The sequence below is a fragment of the Nilaparvata lugens genome, unplaced genomic scaffold (assembly GCF_014356525.2).
Source record: "Nilaparvata lugens isolate BPH unplaced genomic scaffold, ASM1435652v1 scaffold934_1_2, whole genome shotgun sequence".
NCBI lineage: Eukaryota > Metazoa > Arthropoda > Insecta > Hemiptera > Delphacidae > Nilaparvata > Nilaparvata lugens.
The window spans coordinates 1-21,181 of NW_024095094.1; the positions used below are offsets into that span (position 1 = coordinate 1).

A 21,181-nucleotide genomic window follows, 5' to 3' on the forward strand; every position below is an offset into this window, starting at 1 on the left:
CCACAGGAAAAAGTCACAGACACTCAAATCGGGTGAGCTTGCCGGCCACTTCACGTCCCCCCTCAGAGAGATAAGTCGCCCTGGGAACATTTCTCTCAACAAATCCATTGAAATGCGCGCTGTGTGGGCTGTAGCCCCATCCTGCTGAAACCATATTTCCCCAAGTCTTGTTCCTCAGCAAGTTCTTCTAATTTGGGTTGCAGAAACGTTTGTAACATTGTGACATAACACTCGGAGGTGACAGTGACGGTGATGTTATCATCTTCGAAGAAGTATGGCCCTATCACTCCAAATTGAGAAACGGAACACCAAACTGTCACTTTTGGTGAATTAAGTGGTCTTTCATGAAGTTGTCGAGGGTTATTTGCTGCCCAGTACCAGAAGTTTTGTTTGTTGACAGCTCCACACAGATGAAAATGAGCCTCGTCACTGCAGAAAAGAGTCGCCATTGCCGGGATGCGTTGAAGCATTTCCTTGCAACAATTTTTACGGTTCAAAAAATCGGCGGCATTTAATTTTTGCACAATCATGATTTTATATGGATGAAAAAACAAATGTTCATGAAGAATCCTCCTAATTGAACGGCTGGACATCCCCAAAGCTATTGCACAATTTCAATATTTTCGGGAGTTCTCACTGTTCTTGGTGCGCCATGTCTTCTTTCTTGTCGTGTACTACCAGTTTTCTCGAGTTGACGAACCCACGCTCTGATAGAGTTCACAGATGGGACGGGTTTGTGGACAGGAATGTTAAAATGTCGTCGAAACGCCCGTTGAACTGCGATAATCGAATGTTGATTTTTGTAAAAAGCGCGAACAACATAACCGCGATGCTCTCCCGTCCAATTCATGATGCACACTAAAAACTATTCTCCCCGGGACTGTACAATGACGCCCACTGAGCCTGCCTACTCCCACCACAGGCTGAGCAGTGCCCCCTCCAAACTCGTCAGTCGGCTCTGCCCCACCTTGTATTACATACAAACTAACAGAATAAAGATCAATTTAAAGAACAACCAGGTGGAAGGAGGCCAGTAGGAAAACCAAGGCTGAGATGGATGGATGGAGACTTATTTATTTAATCATTCAGAATTACACAACTTACAGAAAAGTACCACAGGCTTATAAGCCCAAAACGGTTCCAATTCTAATTTATACAACAGTCCAAATGTAGCTAGGTTATGTGTCACTTAACATTCTTCAAAAACACACTCAATTTACAATTCAAAACACAAAAAAATAATTTTAAATTGAAAAAAATAATTCTAAATTGAATTAAAATTATCACAATTAATTAGAAAATTCCAAACTTTGAGAAAACTATAAAATTTTGAGACCGAAAAGACGAACACAAATTCTGAGTCTCAAAGGAAGCAAGAGATATACTTCATGTAAGAAATTGGAGGGCGGAGGCAAGGGGATCGAGATGGTTGGAAAGACAGCATTGAGGAGGCCAGGGCTCAATTTGGGCTGTAGGGCCATCGAAGAAGAAGAAACATCGATTGAAATATGACACTATCATTAATACGGCACTATCATCAACTTATTTTAAACTAGTATGAAATATTTAGAACTAGCTTACCCGGCGAACTTCGTACCGCCAAAAAGTCAATGTATCTCATGTCACACTTGACTTTATTTGGTGAATCATGAAATTTATCTGACAATCAATATTTTCATTTACTGTAGATCTCAGTACGGACTTCCTATGTGCTTAATACTACCGTTTTAATACCAGTAAACAATTTTTCGCCCCACTTGGATGTAATGAGCTGGTTTTCGTGCGTCATATGGAGGCCGAAAATGACTTTTTTCTGACCAGGCCGGTAAAAGTTTTACGGCCCTAGGGCTGTAAAATAACCTTGAAGTCAGCTGATTCTGATTTGATGTGAACGTGTTTACAAAATGGTTTATGAAACGGAATCAGTTTATGCTTCTACAGTTGAATAAGTATTCTGCAATAAGATAATATCATTTTATTTGGATGAATAGATTTATATATTATAAACTATTCAAATTCGATTTTCAGAGTAGGATAGAACTTCTAACCTAAACTTCCGAAGTCAACAAAACAAGCATTGTTGACGTTGACATTCAGATTGGCCAAATTTCAGTGCTAAAACAGCTGATCAAAAATTTTTTCATTATTTGTGTTTATTATTCAAGAATCAAAACATTTATAATAAAATCATCTTATTGTCAATTGGAAGAATAAAAAGTATAAACTCAACCTCTTACATAATTGAACATAAACTTTTAGGTTATTTAGACAAATCAGAATAAAAAATAAAAATACTTGGACAATTTCCTGATATTCAGATTACCTCAGATTTGCTAGAGCTATGACCTTCCTTTGCTTTCGGAAGTGCCTAATAAACAATAAATTATTCTCATATTTATATTGTTTATTTTTCTGTGTGGCGAAAAATAACGTTCTCACAATGGGCAAAAATGTGTTTCTGGCTCTCAATCTTTTCTAGTCCTCGGCCTACGGCCTCGGACTTGAAAAACGATTTCGAGCCAGAAAAGTCTCATTTTCGGCCCTAGGTGCGAAATATACTATTATCACAGAGCGACGTGTTTATTAAAGCTGGTAAGTTTAGATGCTAAATCATATTATCAGAACATGATCTTGAATCATGATGATCTTCCCGTTCTACGTAGTCGCTCAGCCGACAATATCGAAAACATAGGTCTGTAAAATGGATTAATATATAATAATTATTATTAGCCCCCACCTATTAAAATTTCTGGTCAGAAACCACCCCCAAAATTCACACAACATATTCCCATAGTTTCATGCCGTCTGTCAAGTAGTTTTCGAGTCTATAGGGAACAAACAAACTAACACACAAACAGACATTCATTTTTATAAATATAGACTACAATTTAGACCTACAATTCTACAATTTAGAACCATTTACTTATTTAGAACTAGCAGGTAACCCGTGCTCCACAAGGGTCTGATTAAAAACATGATAAACTGAAAGCATGACCTACTGAAATCTTGAAGAATTAAAAATAGGCCTATAACCATCCTCGGTGAATTAAGAATCTATTTCAACTCTAAGGGTGGTTTTCAAGGTTTTAAAGTTTGTCTTTTAGCATGTATATTCTTCTTATTCTCTTAATTATAATTGGAAAATGTCCATACCATATGTTAATATAGAACTATAATCTAGAGAGAGTACCTCTTCGAAACAGTTGTTAACTGGTAACTAAATTATTAATTTTTTCAGGTTGGCATTAAGTTGAGTTGACTTTGTTAGGCTGGCATCAAGTTGAAGATTGAAATGCATTTATCGCGGAAAAATTGATTGGACACTGCTACTTCAATTAGAGCTATTCCTGGGAATATTATATTCCTAGCCGTCAGGCTCGCTTCGCTCTCCATATCCGTTTAGCCAGACATTTAGTCTGGACCCCCGACTGGATCGTCCTAACATATGATAAAAATGCTCAAATGAAAAATGCAGGCGAGCGAAGCGAGCCTGCTGATCTCATTCTTGGACGATCCAGTCGGGGGTCCAGGGGGCGGAGCCCCCTGGCTAGACGGATATGGCGAGCGAAGCGAGCCTGACGGCTAGTTATATATAGATTATCAATATTATAGATATTTTCTGATGCAATAAATGAATGAATGAATACCCTTTGAAGGCAGCAAGGTGAAGGGGGGTCTTGCCAGTGTTGTCCTGTGCATTGAGATCGACTCCGGCTTGGATGATTTTGCGACAGCATTCGACGAAGCCTCCCAGACAGCACATGTGCAATGGAGTCCGTCCTAAACACACAACAACATACATCAGTCTTTTCCGATTTAAAACTAGATTCCGACACAACCGTGAACAGCGAAAATATAATTCCCTCAAATTCCAATGGAATTTTTCATACTCGCCCGGCCGGATTGAAAGGAAATAGACCAATTAGAGCTCTTGGAAATTATATTTTCACGGTCACTAACATGTACGTACCTCTACTGAAGCTGCGTTTACACCAAAGTTATTAACAAAATGTTACTAACTTAATCTTCATAGATTCTATTAGATTGAGCATAGCTTATCATACACATGATGAACATAATATGGGTTAGTCAAGTTCAGTTCAATCTAATAGAATCTATAAAGATTAAGTTAGCAAAATTTTGTTAATAACTTTGGTGTAAACGCAGCTTTAGAGAATGGAAGAGGAATACTATATTAAAGAAAGAAAGAAGAATACTATGGTGTCCTCCCTAAATACACAATCACAGCCAACAGAATATAATGTTAAACTTTCAGTTTTGTTGTAAAGAGGATGATGTGGTATCTAATAGAAACAAATTTGAATAATCAAAGCCATGCCAGAATAAATTGAACTTCCCGTTTTGTTGTCAAGGTTATGATGTGGTACTGAATAAAAACAACTAGAGATTGTAACAACTAAAACTCAAGATAAATAGTTACTAACTATTCAGATAATAGTTCCAAAATACATGTATTTCTACATGTGAAATGCTAGTGTGAAATTACAAATTTGTGTCAAGTAAGTACAATTGTTTTACAATACAGGGTGCGGCAGCAAAACTTCCTCTTTTAAAGTGAATGAAACTCTTTGTATGGATCTGAAAGTTTGTATTTATTTCTTTTAATGTAGACACCTATATAAAGTTTTGTTTCAATTAGTTTTGAATGTCAAATCAGGTAGGTGACGTCACCCGTTCTCCATACACTGAGTAAACAGATTTATGCCGTTTGACATAGCTCCTGCAAGCATTGCAGGCGTTATGTTAGCAATTTCTTCCCTGATATTGGTCTTCAAATCTTGTAGGGTCCTTGAACGGTTCACTCAAACAAGGGATTTCAAAAAAACCCCATAGAAAAAAATCACAAGGGTTCAAATCAAAAGATCGGGCTGGCCACTCCAAATCGCTCTTAACCTGGAAAGTGTTCCCTCAATTGAAGTCACGTTCAGAAAGTTCCTGCATAATTGTCAACTTGTATGGATGGGAATAAAAATCATGAAGAATTCGTCTCACAGAACGATCGGAAAGTCCAAGAGCAGACGCATGTTTGCGCGCAGAACGCTGTGGTGATTGCAACATTGAAACTCTCACTGCCTCAATGTTCTCAGGTGACCTAATGGGCCGAGGGACTTCAGTTGTTCGTCTTATCGCACTTGAAGTTTGTCTGAACGGAATGACACATGTAACAATTGATTTCCGGTCCGGGACAGTAACCAAAGAGGCTGCTAAAATAAAGCGATTTCAAAATGCGCGCTGGGTTGTGATCACTGGAAGATCAACTGTGTTATGTATTTGTTTTGTTGGCTAACCTGAAACACAGTCAAGTACTCTATGCTCTCTGCTCGATACATCTATGCTCGGTTCCTTGTCACTTGCTGTTAAAATGTCTAGAAGTAACCAGCTAAATAAATAAATAATGTGCAGCAGCAAGAAGAGTTTTATTTTACGTTCCTAAAATACTACAAACTGGTATATTTTATATTGTATAAAATAAGCTTTTACTTGCAAATATTGTAGTTGGATGTAGTTACCTTGGAAGCCAGGCTTGGATGGATCGGCTTGGTAGTTGAGCAAGGTGGTACTGAGCAATTCGTGACCGTGCAACGCGGCTATGTGCAGGGCTGTGCAACCCATCTTGTCAACGCTGTCAATATTCGCACCTAAACATCAAAATAATGCATTGTCAAAAACATTGAACAACGTCAACATCACATCAGGGGCTCGGATATCTCGAAAACTATAAGGCTCAACTCACACAACCTCGACTACAGTCGAGGATACTCCAGTCTCTCGACCTTACGACGTTTTGCTCATTGTCACTACTTCAGTTCCATGCTACTCCATTTTCTAACCTTAATTTATTAAAAATATATTATCTAATTCGTCACTACTTAGCATGTAACAAATTTTATAATAATTATTATGAATTATTGTCTTATCTAATTCTTATGATTGTCTTATCTAAAATGATAAAACATAACCTCACTTTCATTAAAAATGCACTGTACTACGCAACTCGAGTCGAGGCTCGACCAACATGTAGAGTCGACGCTCGACTCAGTCTCACAGTAGTGAGGTCGCGGAGACTAGAATCGACTGGTCTGAGTGTCACCATTTGAAAACACATGCAGCGTCGAGAAGAGACTAGAGTCGCAGTCTCTTCTCGACTTGAGTCGCGTAAGTGTGAGTTGAGCCTTATGTTATGAAAAAAGTTGTATTTAAACGATGCAGAAAATTTTGTAAGCTTTTTGTGCAGAATAGTCATGTTCGAAAGATACATATTCTTCAAGATATATGCAAAAATCGAAAAATGGTACCTTCAAACCACTCCCACCTCCTTAAAACAGGTGATAGGGGTGGGGACTTTAGATATGTTTACATCCTTACTACCTTACTACCCTACCCTTATTGTCCTTATTCTTGTGAAGAATTCGTTTCGCAAAGATGGCTTGAAGATTTTTTGCTAAGAAAATCATCGACGAATCCATATACCCCTTACATGGGTGGTCAGTGGGATTGAAAATGAATGAAAATGAAACAGAGCTAACAGGTTAACAAATTATCTTCCAAACATTTTCCTCTATTACCCTTTATTGACTGGACTAAAAGTAATGGTAGAGTAATGACTAATGCAAAATTAGACTTCCATGCATACAATTATTCTATCTACGATCATGTTATAAGATTCAAGATAGCATGAATACTAAGGAGCGAACAGACTGAAGCGCCACAAACACACGCACTTTATTTTTCATCGGCTGATGAAAGGTTATTAGATTATATTTCCATTTGTACAGAAATATTAAGGGCCGGTTTCCGAGCTCGAGATTTAGCTAAGTTCTAGACTTTAATTAGCTGGGAAAGTTCACTTCGTCAAGTAAAAACGTTTCCAATTATAGAAATGAGAAAATGAAGATTATCATAGAAACTGTGATTATGCCCCGTTTCAGAAAGCCAATTTTGTGAGCTCGGAAACCGGCCCTATAATAGTTATTATAATAAGCATAGCATCAGCTGATAAAAATCTGGTGTGGCGCACTCACACAACTTTCCTTGCCGTTATGAAAATTGATCACCTGACGCTAGTGTTCCCGCGCATCTCAAGTCTACTATTCAAAGATTTGAGCCAGCTGGTGACAGGGCAATAACGCTGGAGAAACACATGAGGTCTGCTATCTCTTCATAGTGAATGATTTAATAGGGTCAACAATAATTTGCAATTGAATAACACATTTTCTCGAATTTAAAGCTTATTTTCAATTTTAGGTGAAAATGTTACTGAACATTAATGTAGAGATTTACATGCTCAATCTTTTTCACTCGAAATTTTTTGTTTAAATTGTATCTGAAGCCTGATAATTGAGAATCTAAAATCAAACTTTGCATAGATGGGGCGGAGCTCCTGAAATTTTTACAGATATGGGACTTGTGACAGTTGATAGAGCTTATCGATGACTATTTTAGGTATAACTTTAATCAAAATCGTTGGAGCCGTTTTTGAGGAAATAGCAAAAAACCCTGTTTTTGACAACATTTTCGCCATTTTAGCTGCCATTTGAATCGCATTTGATCGAAATTGTTCGTGTCGGATCCTTATATTGTAAGGACCTTACGTTCCAAATTTCAAGTCATTCCGTTAATTGGGAGATGAGATATCGTGTACACAGGCGCACATACAATCATACACACACACACACACACACACACACACACACACACACACATACAGACCAATACCCCAAAACCACTTTTTTGGACTCAGGGGACCTTGAAACGTATAGAAATTTAGAAATTGGGGTACCTTAATTTTTTTCGGAAAGCAATACTTTCCTTACCTATGGTAATAGGGCAAGGAAAGTAAAAATGAGAAAAAAAGATTATCATAAAAACTGTGATTATGCCCCGTTTCGGAAAGCAAATCTTGTGACTCCAGCTGTTTAAAGTCTAGAACTTAGCTTAATCCCGAGCTCGGAAACCGGCCCTATAATAGTTATTATAATAAGCATAGCATCAGCTGATAAAAAGTGAAGTGAAATACGCATGTTTTGACACAAAAGTATGATTGTATGCACTTTCACATCACAATTTAATCCCAGAACAACCGTATTCCACCAGGACCTCCTATATACTACCGGACCTGAGCCTAGAAAGAAATGGCCGCCGTATGTGGGTGGTCTTATATGAATTCCTACTGAGAAAAAATAACTAATCAGCTGTTAGAAAGCGTCTCAGTTTGTCGAAATCTCAGTTCGTCTAGTTCCCGTTTGAAATATCAATGCCAGCCACCACTTACGGCGGCCATTTTTTTTATGGGCGCAGGTCCGGTATATAAGAGGTCCTGATTTCACTGTCCAACTATTCTGTCATACATATGTAGCGAATCATCTACTATTTGCCACACGTGTGGAACATGTGTTTAGCAACTTGCTATAGTGAGGTCCACGTTATAATGACAGTGGATGAAGATAGAAGAATAGCGATGCCGATTCTCTGCATTAATTAATTATATTTCTACACTGTCAAAAACATAATTGGCATCGTTGTGGACCTAGAAAAGGATAGTACCACCGACTTCGTCGAATGATTGACAAGGATACCAAAACCAAAGTTGATCAAATACTGTCATTATAACATGGACCTCACTATAGTTTGTAACACGTCGGAGTCACAAATATAGAAAATTTAATTGATTGGTAATTTCCTATTATATAAAATATTTCAAATACGATTTAATAAATAAGTGAACTTTAATGCTGTGGTTCAAATATTGGTATTATAAAAGCGAAATGGCACTCACTGACTGACTGACTGACTCACTCACTCACTCACTCGCAGAACTAAAAATCTACTGGACCAAAAACGTTCAAATTTGGTAGGTATGTTCAGTTGGCCCTTTAGAGGCGCACTAAGAAATCTTTTGGCAATATTTTAACTCTAAGGGTTGTTTTTAAGGGTTTAAAGTTCGTCTTTTAGCATGTATATTCTTCTTCTCCCAATCTCTTAATTATAATTGAAATTTCCATATCATATGTTACTATAGAACTATAATCTAGATAGAGTACCTCTTCGAAACAGTTGTTAACTGGCAACTAAATTAATAATTTTGTCAGGTTGGCATTAAGTTGAGTTGACTTTGTTAGGTTGGCACCAAGTTGAAGATTTAAATGCATTTATCGCAGAAAAATTGATTGGGCACTGCTACTTCAATCCTGGGAATATTATATTACTAGCCGTCAGGCTCGCTTCGCTCGCCATATCCGTTTAGCCAGACGTAGTCTGGCCCCCGACTGGATTGTCCTAACATATGATAAAAATGCTCAAATGAAAAATGCAGGCGAGCGAAGCGAGCCTGCTGATTTCATTCTTGGACGATCCAGTCGGGGGTCCAGGGGGCGGAGCCCCCTGGCTAGACGGATATGGCGAGCGAAGCGAGCCTGACGGCTAGTGACTAATAAACAAACTAATACAAGTTGCTAAACACATGTTCCAATAATTTGTTTCTACACAAAACACGTGTGGAAAATAGCAGATGTTCGCCACACATAGCATCTTTGGGCCGGTTGCAGACGAACCACAATCGCATGTGGGATGTGGGAGCGATTTTTATTCTCCTTCTTTGGTAACACAAACGAAGCGCATACAGAATGCATTGGCAGGCATGACAGTGGTACTGATACTTCCACATGAAGTTGCGCGCTTTGGTAGCGATTATTTTCCTTGCGATTGTTGTACCACTGATTTGAGCACTACGCTTTCCCTAGCTTCTGTAGTACTACAATCGCAGTCGCTGTGACTTTGAAAACACCCAAGTATGATAAAAACATCTGATAAAAACACCCGAGTATGATACAAACATCGGATAAAAACACCCGAGTATGATACAAACATCGGATAAAAACAACCGAGTATGATACAAACATCTGAAAACTGTTGCACGAATGTAGTGTGAAAGTCTCTCTGCGTTAGTCGTATTGTTCTGTGGTATGTCGGTCCCACATCCCACATGCTATAGTGGTTCGTCTGCAACCGGTCTTAAATTACACTCAATCCCAGAACTTCTCCCTCTATAACCCTTCATTAACTAGACTATGTTGTGTTTAGATTGAATGATTGGACTGACCGTGATCAAAGAGCTGCTTGGAACGCGCAAATCGGCCATGAACGGCGGTCATGTGGAGGGGTGTGCGTCCGTCGCAGCTCTGCGCGTTGCAGTTGGCTCCGTGGCCCAGCAACAGCTCCAAGCATTGACCGCCTGCCGTCGATGCGGCCGCCAGGTGTAGTGCCGTCTACAAACACAACATCTACTTACAACAACATTTCAACTCCAAACATTGGCAATCAGCTGTCAATGCGGCCACCAGGTGTAGTGCCATTTACAAACACAACAACATCTACATAAAACAACATTTCACATCAACATTCCAACTCCAAACATTGGCAATAAGCTGTCAATGCAGCAGCCAGATGTAGTGCCGTCTAAAAACACAAACAACAACATTTTTACATCAACATTTTGAAAAAAATTCAGCTACAGACGTTGACCGCCATGTGAAAAGCCATCTAAAAACACAACATTTTTTAGAATCAACATTTCAATTGTAGCATACGAATATGTGCAACATAATCCGCAACCAATAATGGAATTGTAGCGTGAATATTGATGTTGTGGAACTTTTTAAATTGATTGGATTTTTGACAACGTTTCAATAATGGAATGCAACAGAGTCTGCATAATGAGATCACATGATAAAGTCGGCAATTAATCAAGATTGGAAAGCTATCCTTGGATCCATGTTATGAGCAGTACTGTTTGACTACTGAGCTGTAGTCAAAAGGTGATTTCTAAGCTATAACAGGAACATATATTTAAAGCTTGATTAAAACTGTATTTAGTCAAAAAAAAATTGAAAAATTAATGTTTTTCAGTATTTAATTGTAATTATTTTAGGACCAGAAATTCCTGTGTTGAAAGTGTTGACGAAACATGACCTTTTTGGACTACCGTACTTTCAATCCAAATTCGGGAATGGAAAAGTAAGGAATATATGTATTTTGTTCTTTCATTTCCAATCATGATTATGAGTTTTTGAATAAATTGTTGAATAAATAACATCGAATGAGTTTTGAATTACAAAAAAATGGAACAAGATTAGACCAATAATTAGTGTGTTCAGAAACTTACATTGTTGGCCCACGTTACCAGTACTCTATTTAGACAAATTAAAGTTGTACTCATTGTAGTTGACAATTCAATTTCATTTCAATTCAAAGTTGTCTATTTCATAAATTTTACAAGCACTTTCAGTGGTACAGCATAAAATAAGAATACACTTTACAATAAAAATAAGATATTGACAACAACACAGAAATGTACAGCAGATATACCAATAATATAATAAGAAATATATACTCTCGCAGAGGCATTACTGTCTGTGTGCGAGAATGAGTCTAAGGTAGGAATAGGCAGGTTAACACAGAATAACGGGAACTTTTAAAAACGCCATAAAAGGGGAAAAAATGATTTTATTCAAACTAATGTAAAGTTAAAGACTTGTCATTTGAGAATTATTAATAACATCTAACACTTTTTGACAATTACTTCTTTAAGATGGCATCCTCCTGAACGAATACACTCTTGAAATCTGTGTTGACGATTCCCCATTGATTGCTGCAACATCTGCGTTTCCTGGTCCCATGATCTGTCCAACTGCGATTTTCTATTTGTGGAGCTATCTCAAATCAAACGTTTTCACAACTTGACCAATAATTGTGGTTGAATCATAACAGACAATTCAAAATTAAATTAACAATATCCCAGCGGAAATGTTGCAGCAATCGTTCAGGAATCACAACACAGATTTCAAGAGTGTATTCGTGCAGGAGGAAGCCATCTTGGAGAAGTAATTGTCAAAAAATGATAGATGTTATTAATAATTATCAAATGGCAAGTCTTGAACTTTACATTAGTTTGAATAAAATCATTTTTGCCCTACCCACTAAAGTTTTATATGGCGTTTTAAATGTTCCCGTTATTCTGGGTCACCCGGTATATTTTGCAGTACTTGCATAGATCAGTTAAGCTCGCCTAAAGTTTGTTTGCGTCGCAACATACCTGTCCTGCATTGTTGACGGCATGAATGGGCGCATTCCAGGCTAGCAGTGTGCTTGCCACAGAGGCATGCCCGTTGAGACAGGCGACGTGCAGCGGCGTGTTGCCGTGCGATGTGCGTGCCTCCTTGTCGGCGCCCAGCTCCAGGAGGATCTCAACCACCAACACCTGTCCACTTGCGGCAGCCGCGTGCAGTGGGGTCCACATCTGTCACATAATAGAATAACATTCAAATTAAAATTTACTAGCCATGTGATTACAAAAAAAATCAAGTAGACAACCTAAATACAAAAGATGTGGTATTTCAAATTAAAGAATAGTTAAGAATGGAATATTTCGGAATCCCTTCAACTATTACAATAGTTGATGCCAATAAGGCTCTTCATGGATTTATTCTGTGAGCTTTTGTATGTAAATAAATAAAAATTACCAAATATTATGACATGAGTATATAACAATACATATTCCTGCTACTTTGCTTGTGAACCCTTCAAATAGGTGACACATTGATTGGATAGAGGCAGCTAAATACAAAAAATGCAATATCTTGAATCATGGGCTATTGAAGGACATTGTAACAGTGAGAATGGGTGGAATTCCTTCAAATACTACCAAATATAATGACAAGAGTATAAAACAATATATATTCCTGCTACTTTGCTTGTGAACCCTTCAAATAGGTGACACATTGATTGGATAGAGGCAGCTAAATACAAAAAATGCAATATCTTGAATCATGGGCTATTGAAGGACATTGTAACAGTGAGAATGGGTGGAATCCTTCAAATACTACCAAATATAATGACAAGAGTATAAAACAATATATTTTCCTGCTACTTTGCTTGTGAACCCTTCAAATAGGTGACACATTGATTTGGATAGAGGCAGCTAAATACAAAAAATGCAATATCTTGAATCATGGGCTATTGAAGGACATTGTAACAGTGAGAATGGGTGGAATCCCTTCAAATACTACCAAATATAATGACAAGAGTATAAAACAATACATATTCCTGCTACTTTGCTTGTGAACCTTCAAATAGGTGACACATTGATTTGATAGAGGCAGCTAAATACAAAAAATGCAATATCTTGAATCATGGGCTATTGAAGGACATTGTAAGAGTGAGAATGGGTGGAATTCCTTCAAATACTACCAAATATAATGACAAGAGTATAAAACATTACATATTCCTGCTACTTTGCTTGTGAACCCTTCAAATAGGTGACACATTGATTAGGATAGAGGCAGCTAAATACAAAAAATGCAATATTTTGAATCATGGGCTATTGAAGGACATTGTAAGAGTGAGAATGGGTGGAATTCCTTCAAATACTACCAAATATAATGACAAGAGTATAAAACAATATATTTCCTGCTACTTTGCTTGTGAACCCTTCAAATAGGTGACACATTGATTTGGATAGAGGCAGCTAAATACAAAAAATGCAATATCTTGAATCATGGGCTATTGAAGGACATTGTAACAGTGAGAATGGGTGGAATTCCTTCAAATACTACCAAATATAATGACAAGAGTATAAAACAAATAGGTGACACATTGATTTGGATAGAGGCAGCTAAATACAAAAAATGCAATATCTTGAATCATGGGCTATTGAAGGACATTGTAACAGTGAGAATGGGTGGAATCCCTTCAAATACTACCAAATATAATGACAAGAGTATAAAACAATACATATTCCTGCTACTTTGCTTGTGAACCCTTCAAATAGGTGACACATTGATTTGGATAGAGGCAGCTAAATACAAAAAATGCAATATTTGAATCATGGGCTATAGAAGGACATTGCAACAGTGAGAATGGAAGGAATCCTTCAAATACTACCAAATATAATGACAAGAGAATAAAACAATTTCAATACATATTCCTGCTACTTTGCTCGTGAATCCTTCCAATAGGTAACACATTGATTTGGATAGAGGCAGCTAAATACAAAAATGCAATATCTTGAATCATGGGCTATTGAAGGACATTGTAAGAGTGAGAATGGGTGGAATCCCTTCAAATACTACCAAATATAATGACAAGAGTATAAAACAATATATATTCCTGCTACTTTGCTTGTGAACCCTTCCAAAAGGTGACACATTGATTTGATAGAGGCAGCTAATACAAAAAATGCAATATCTTGAATCATGGCTATTGAAGGACATTGTAACAGTGAGAATGGGTGGAATCCCTTCAAATACTACCAAATATAATGACAAGAGTATAAAACAATATATTTTCCTGCTACTTTGCTTGTGAACCCTTCAAATAGGTGACACATTGATTTGGATAGAGGCAGCTAAATACAAAAAATGCAATATCTTGAATCATGGGCTATTGAAGGACATTGTAACAGTGAGAATGGGTGGAATTCCTTCAAATACTACCAAATATAATGACAAGAGTATAAAACATTACATATTCCTGCTACTTTGCTTGTGAACCCTTCAAATAGGTGACACATTGATTAGGATAGAGGCAGCTAAATACAAAAAATGCAATATCTTGAATCATGGGCTATAGAAGGACATTGCAACAGTGAGAATGGGTGGATTCCCTTCAAATACTACCAAATATAATGACAAGAGTATAAAACAATATATTCCTGCTACTTTGCTTGTGAACCCTTCAATAGGTGACACATTGATTTGATAGAGGCAGCTAAATACAAAAAATGCAATATTTGAATCATGGGCTATAGAAGGACATTGTAAGAGTGAGAATGGGTGGAATTCCTTCAAATACTACCAAATATAATGACAAGAGTATAAAACAATATATTTTCCTGCTACTTTGCTTGTGAACCCTTCAAATAGGTGACACATTGATTTGGATAGAGGCAGCTAAATACAAAAAATGCAATATCTTGAATCATGGGCTATAGAAGGACATTGTAACAGTGAGAATGGGTGGATTCCTTCAAATACTACCAAATATAATGACAAGAGTATAAAACAATACATATTCCTGCTACTTTGCTTGTGAACCCTTCAAATAGGTAACACATTGATTTTGATAGAGGCAGCTAAATACAAAAAATGCAATATCTTGAATCATGGGCTATTGAAGGACATTGTAACAGTGAGAATGGTGGAATTCCTTCAAATACTACCAAATATAATGACAAGAGTATAAAACATACATATTCCTGCTACTTTGCTTGTGAACCTTCAAATAGGTGACACATTGATTTTGATAGAGGCAGCTAAATACAAAAAATGCAATATCTTGAATCATAGGCTATTGAAGGACATTGTAACAGTGAGAATGGGTGGAATCCCTTCAAATACTACCAAATATAATGACAAGAGTATAAAACAATATATTTCCTGCTACTTTGCTTGTGAACCCTTCAAATAGGTGACACATTGATTTGGATAGAGGCAGCTAAATACAAAAAATGCAATATCTGAATCATGGGCTATCAGTACAGAGAGCATTTTAAAGTTCTAGGTCGATCATAAGGCTGTTGTCGATCATAATGCTGTTGTCGATCATAAGACTGTTCGGTAAACCTTTTTATTTTATTCAAATTGGATAATCTTTTTCAATATAATTGTTAAGATCATAAGAGTGAGAAAAAGTGACAACTGAAATTTTTAAGTGGTCTAATAAGCGAGTTATGGGTTGTTGACGTGCTAAACTTCGTTTTCTTTCCAGATCATAAACGGTTTCGAATTTTCCATTTGAATTTTTTTAAATACATTCAGTACATCATTGGCTTTGTTCTAATATGCGTTTTTTCGCGATTAATGCCAAAATAAACAAGTTATCGAATTTACAAAAATGATACTTTTTTATTTATGAACGATATGGGGAATAAAATGTTTTAGTTTGGAAAGATACATTTTTTGAAGTTTTAAGAGAACTTCTAATAATATAGTCGAAACCGTTCATGATCTGGAAAGAAAACGGAATCAGGGAAGTTAGCACTTCAACAACCCATAACTCGCTTATTAGACCACTTGAAAATTTCAGTTGCCACTTTTTCTCACTCTTATAATGATCATAACATTTGTATTGAAAAATGTTATCCAATTTAAATAATAAAAAAGTGTACCAAACAGCCTTGAACGACAATGTATTTGAGGCTACAATGAATAAACTGTATGATCAGTGTGGTTACTCCATCACTCCGTTACTACAGGCGACGTAACGCTGGCTTTCCTCCCACTACTTTGAATTTTACACATCAGTGAGTGTTCAACCTTCTGTCTACTAACGTTGATTATAAGCTTAGGCCAGTTATAGAATAGACACGCTGGGAAGTCTAGCCTCTGAAGCCATCTACTGCCATATAATAATAATAATAATTCGTTTATTTCACTGCATTTTTACAATAATTGGTAATACAAATACATACATTAAACATAATGGCTGAACATTACAATTGGTAATACAAATACATACCTTAAGCATAATAATTGAACATAGATAATAATATTAAGCATGTAACAGAAAAAACCACAGTGCATCCCTCTTTAGGCTAAACCTGTGTTGAGGATGTCTCGCTCTCTAGTTGAGTCAACTTAATTATAATACAATAACAATTTTGAGGTATCAAACAATAAAGTAAATTTTATACAATAATCAGTGTGCTTTTCACAAGATGGGATTATGAATCTTAACAATAAATTACATTTGAATGAAGACAGCAAAAAATGTAAAAATATTACACCTCTATTAACGTTTTTCTTCATAGAAGCGATTAAGTCTATTCTTAAACAAATTGTAACTGGGTGCATCTGATATATCTGATTGCAGTTTATTGAAAAGTCGTGGTCCTTAGCAAAAGCATAAGGAGGCCACTCTACTTCTTGTGAAGGTTCTTTTAATTTATTAGCAAGATTTCGACGAGTGGAATATACATGTTCATCCATAACTGAAAACTCTGAACGTCTTAAATACACAACTTCAAAGATTTATTTCAAATAGGGTATCAACACTAAAAACGCCAAATTCTCTATACAATACTTCAGTTGGATATCTAATGGTCTCTTTAAACATATTTTTATTATTCTTTTATAAAGAATTATGAGAGGTTGCAAAATTGAACTCCCACAACTTCCCCAGGATACAATACCATAGCAGATAATTGACTGTATCAGTGCCAAGAATACCATTCTTAATTGATAGATAGGAAGGACATTCCTTAATTGAAAGAATTTATAAATTAATTTTCTAAGTTTTGAACAGATGTATGAAATGTGCGAGCTCCACCGTAAATGTACATCCAATACTACACCTAAATATTTTATTTCATTTTCTTTCTCCAATGTAGGACATCCACAGCTGTAGTATGGACTGGCACAATTTATATTATGTGATACTAGTTTACAGTCAGTATTATCTGGAGGCAATCCAGAGGACGACAATGAAAAGGGAAGAAATCTAGTTTTTTGAATATTCAAATGTAGGAGACTATTCTTTAACCAGGACTTGATAACATCAAAGCATTTATTAGCTCTCTGGAAGGTGATTGGCCAAGTTCCCCCCCAAACTATAGCAACTGTGTCATCCGCAAAAGAGTACAAGGAGCAATTCCCTAGATTTATATTAATAAATCATCGTATCGCCCCATCGTGATGTCAGCATCGGATAGAAAACTTTCAGATTGTTTCTATTTCAGATGGAAGTAGATTATTATTTATGAAAATGATAAACTCCCGCTGCACTCCCACTGAAATAGACACAATCTGCTATGGAAAACAATGTAAACAAACTCTAAAGAAAAGTTTTCTATACGATACTGACATCATGATGGGGCGATATGGCAGTAGATGTTGGCTTCATCGACTTTCAGTATAAATATACAATGGGGCGTGTCTATTCTATTACTGGTCTAAGATTATAATACAAAATTATAATACGAATTGGCAACTTCTATGGGCGCGGGGGAAGAGTGGACCGTTCCAATTTCCATCGGACTATTTTCGTGCGGTTGACTACAGTACCTCGTGGTGTCCGTTGTAGGCGGCATGATGCAGACTGGCGTGGCCCTGTCGATCGGTGACGTTGACGTTGGCCATGTGTTGCAGTAGCAGTTCGGCGCAGCCCACTGCGTTGTTAGCTGCAGCAACGTGCAGCGGTGTGCGCCAGCATCTGTCACGCGCCGACACATCAGCCTTGTGCTCTAACAGTAGTTCCACCACTGCCTGCAACCAAACACAACATAAAACCATTTTCATGTTTACCATAGTTTTAGAAAAATTGTTCCATAAAGACAACAGACAGAAGCCTCCTTAAGAGCCAAAACAAATTTTCAAAAGCTCAATGTTATCATGAAAATAAACAACATCAAAAAACCTTGGTAATGCATAAAAGATTATGGAAAATCCAATGAAGCACAATATATACAGGTGAAACATTACAAAAAGGTTGGACAGAGTGTAATATTATTATAAATATACAATACCATGATATGAGTAAGATATATCTTCTAATTGAAAACCTCATAAACCTAATGAAAAAATATAGATGTTGGATTTGGTTCAAACAAGAAAAGAACTTCTCTTATGTGATATGATGTGAGAAAGGATAAACATCTTTCAAACATAAAGCATATTAACATATTATGTAGGTAACCAACCACAACATGAAGCATATTAACATGTGGGCAACCACCCACAACATAAAGCATATTAACATAAGAACAATATGAAAACATGTAGTACCCTTTTTATTTAAAACTTTAAAACATTTCAACAAATAGTTTCGGCCTACTTTGGCCATTTTCAAGTTTAAACGCGAAAATAAACAATTTGATACTAGATAATATAAGTTCATATGAAGCTTATTTTCATATGATTTATTTATTTCTTATTCATTATTTTTTGGTTGAATTGATTTAATTTTAAACAGATTTACATATAATATATCAATTCAAATTGATTTAATTTATGTGATCTCATAGTATTTTGAGTGTGATTTAAAATTAGCGACAAATCTAATTCCTTTCAGATAGCGTGTTGATCACTTGTGAAGTACATTAGTTGGAGTACGCGTCATGTAGCTTTGCCTCCGAGACTGAAACGGAATATAGGTAGAGTATGGTTCGCGGGGTAATATTCACCGCTTTGCAAAAACATCAGGCTTCAGAGACCCTAGATCACTAGATGGAGGAAGCTCCCTACACAGAGAAGATTATTCATGAACGAGAGAGTCGTGCAACGTATCACCAACAATGGAAATAGCATGTTGAATGAATGGCAGCTGATATGCTGTGTTATGCTGAAAGGACGTAACTACAAAAAGCTCCTTGCGTATCTTTTCGGATGCAACATGTTGTTTTTGAGAAGATACAAAAGAGTATGTGTTGCTTATCGAAAGATACATTGAAGCTCCTTGTGTATCTTTCCGGATACTACACGTTGTTTTTGAGAAGATACAAAAGAGCATCTGTTGCTTATGGAAAGAAACATTTTCCATGGTTTTGAACGGGTAGTATTGTAGTCTGGTGGCCCTCCGCCGATAGGCAAAACTACAGGACCCAGGACTGTTATTTATGTGATCTCATAGTATTTTGAGAATAGTTCAGTTCAAGTGTGATTCGAAATTATCGGCAAATCTAATTCCTTTCAAGATGGCGACTTATGCAATACATGAGTAAAGCCTGCTTTTCACTAGTAGAGTTAGTGGTCGAGTAACTGACATACTAACTCAACCGAGCTAACTCTGCTCCGCTCTGGTCGAGAAACTGTTTTCACTACAATAGAGAATGGTAGGTAAAGTGTGTTGTCTAGTGAACAGAACTAACCTTAAAATGTCAATACGGAACATTCATTATCGCCGTTCAGCCAAAAAAAGTTTTATAAAAAGCATTGATATGCGGCTGATCTTTTGCTTGCAGAGAAAACTACGGTTATTGAAGGAGAAGATAAAAAAATTAACTACTAAAGTGCGAGATAAATTACTTTTAACATGAAGAGGAGAAACCCATTTCTCCCTCCACAGTTTGTAGCATAGACACAGATGGACATCCTGCGCACAATTGGATGCGCCGTGTCATTTTGCTTCATGTTCTTGTGATGGAAACATCTCTGTAACATACACAAACCAATATACCTGCTGACCAGTACACTACTTGGAACATTGCCAGCAATAGATGGAGGGGAGTGTTGCTGCGTCGCGTTACAAAGCTCTCTCACTCAGACACAGAAGAAGGAGAGTGCTGCTAGGTAGTGGGAGTGATTAGTGGAGGATAGAGCATCGGACCTCTCCGTCATCGAGAAAGAGCCGTGTTAAAAGTAATTTATCTCACACTTTAGCTTAGTAATTTGACTCTAATATACTAGGTCGAGACTGTTAGCATAGTAGTGGTAGAGTGGAGTGAGAAGTGGTGGTGGGGGAAGGCAGGTGGTAGAGTACTATCCCAATCTAGTCTACTAAAAACTAGTACTCTACCATGAACGTTTTCATTGGGAGAGTTCACAAGGTAGTTGGTACTTGCCCAGGGAGCTCTACCACTAACTCTACTAATGAAAACCAGGCTTTTGATAGGAAGTTTTCTGTGTACCTCGTTCTTGCAGGCGCAGGCGCAGTGCAGCGGCGTGTTCCACTCCTTGTCCTTGGGACTGGGGGTGGCGTCGCTCTGCAGCAGCAGTTCGGCGACGCGCAGGTCGCCCTTCCAGGCTGCCGCGTGCAGCGCGCATCGGCCGCTCGAGTCGCGCGCGTTCGGGTTCTCCTTGTCCGCCAGCAGGCTCATCACGTCGTCGCGCCGCCCGCGAACACCGCTTGCACCACGGCGACTAGCACAATCACAAAAACAATTCATATTTTTTTATTTGTTCCAATTCACACTGTTAAAAATTACAACATAGTTGTATCACACAACTCAACGAGATTAAGGACCGGTTTCCGAGCTCGGGATTCAGCTAAGTTCTAGACTTAAAACAGCTGGAGTCAGAAAACTGGCTTTCCGAAACGGGACTTAGTCTAGTTATATGATAATCTTCATTTTCTCATTTCTATAGCCTAATTGGAAATGTTTTTCTTTGGCGAAATGAAACATTCCTAAATAATTAAATATTGCTGAAACGTTAAACTATCTTCTCTTTAT

At 37.2% G+C, this 21,181-nt stretch overlaps 1 protein-coding gene across 1 annotated transcript; it reads right to left on the reverse strand.

Moving 5' to 3' along the window:
- Window positions 1–3,647: 3,647 nt before the first annotated feature.
- LOC111063132 (serine/threonine-protein phosphatase 6 regulatory ankyrin repeat subunit A-like) lies at window positions 3,648–20,940 on the reverse strand (the record flags this gene model as incomplete). The annotated part of the gene is given in 7 exon segments (XM_039419288.1): window positions 3,648–3,780; window positions 5,532–5,660; window positions 10,121–10,286; window positions 12,113–12,316; window positions 18,078–18,278; window positions 20,639–20,870; window positions 20,936–20,940. Coding segments are annotated over 7 exon segments (1,070 nt in total), but the record flags the coding sequence as incomplete, so codon positions are not given.
- Window positions 20,941–21,181: the final 241 nt, after the last annotated feature.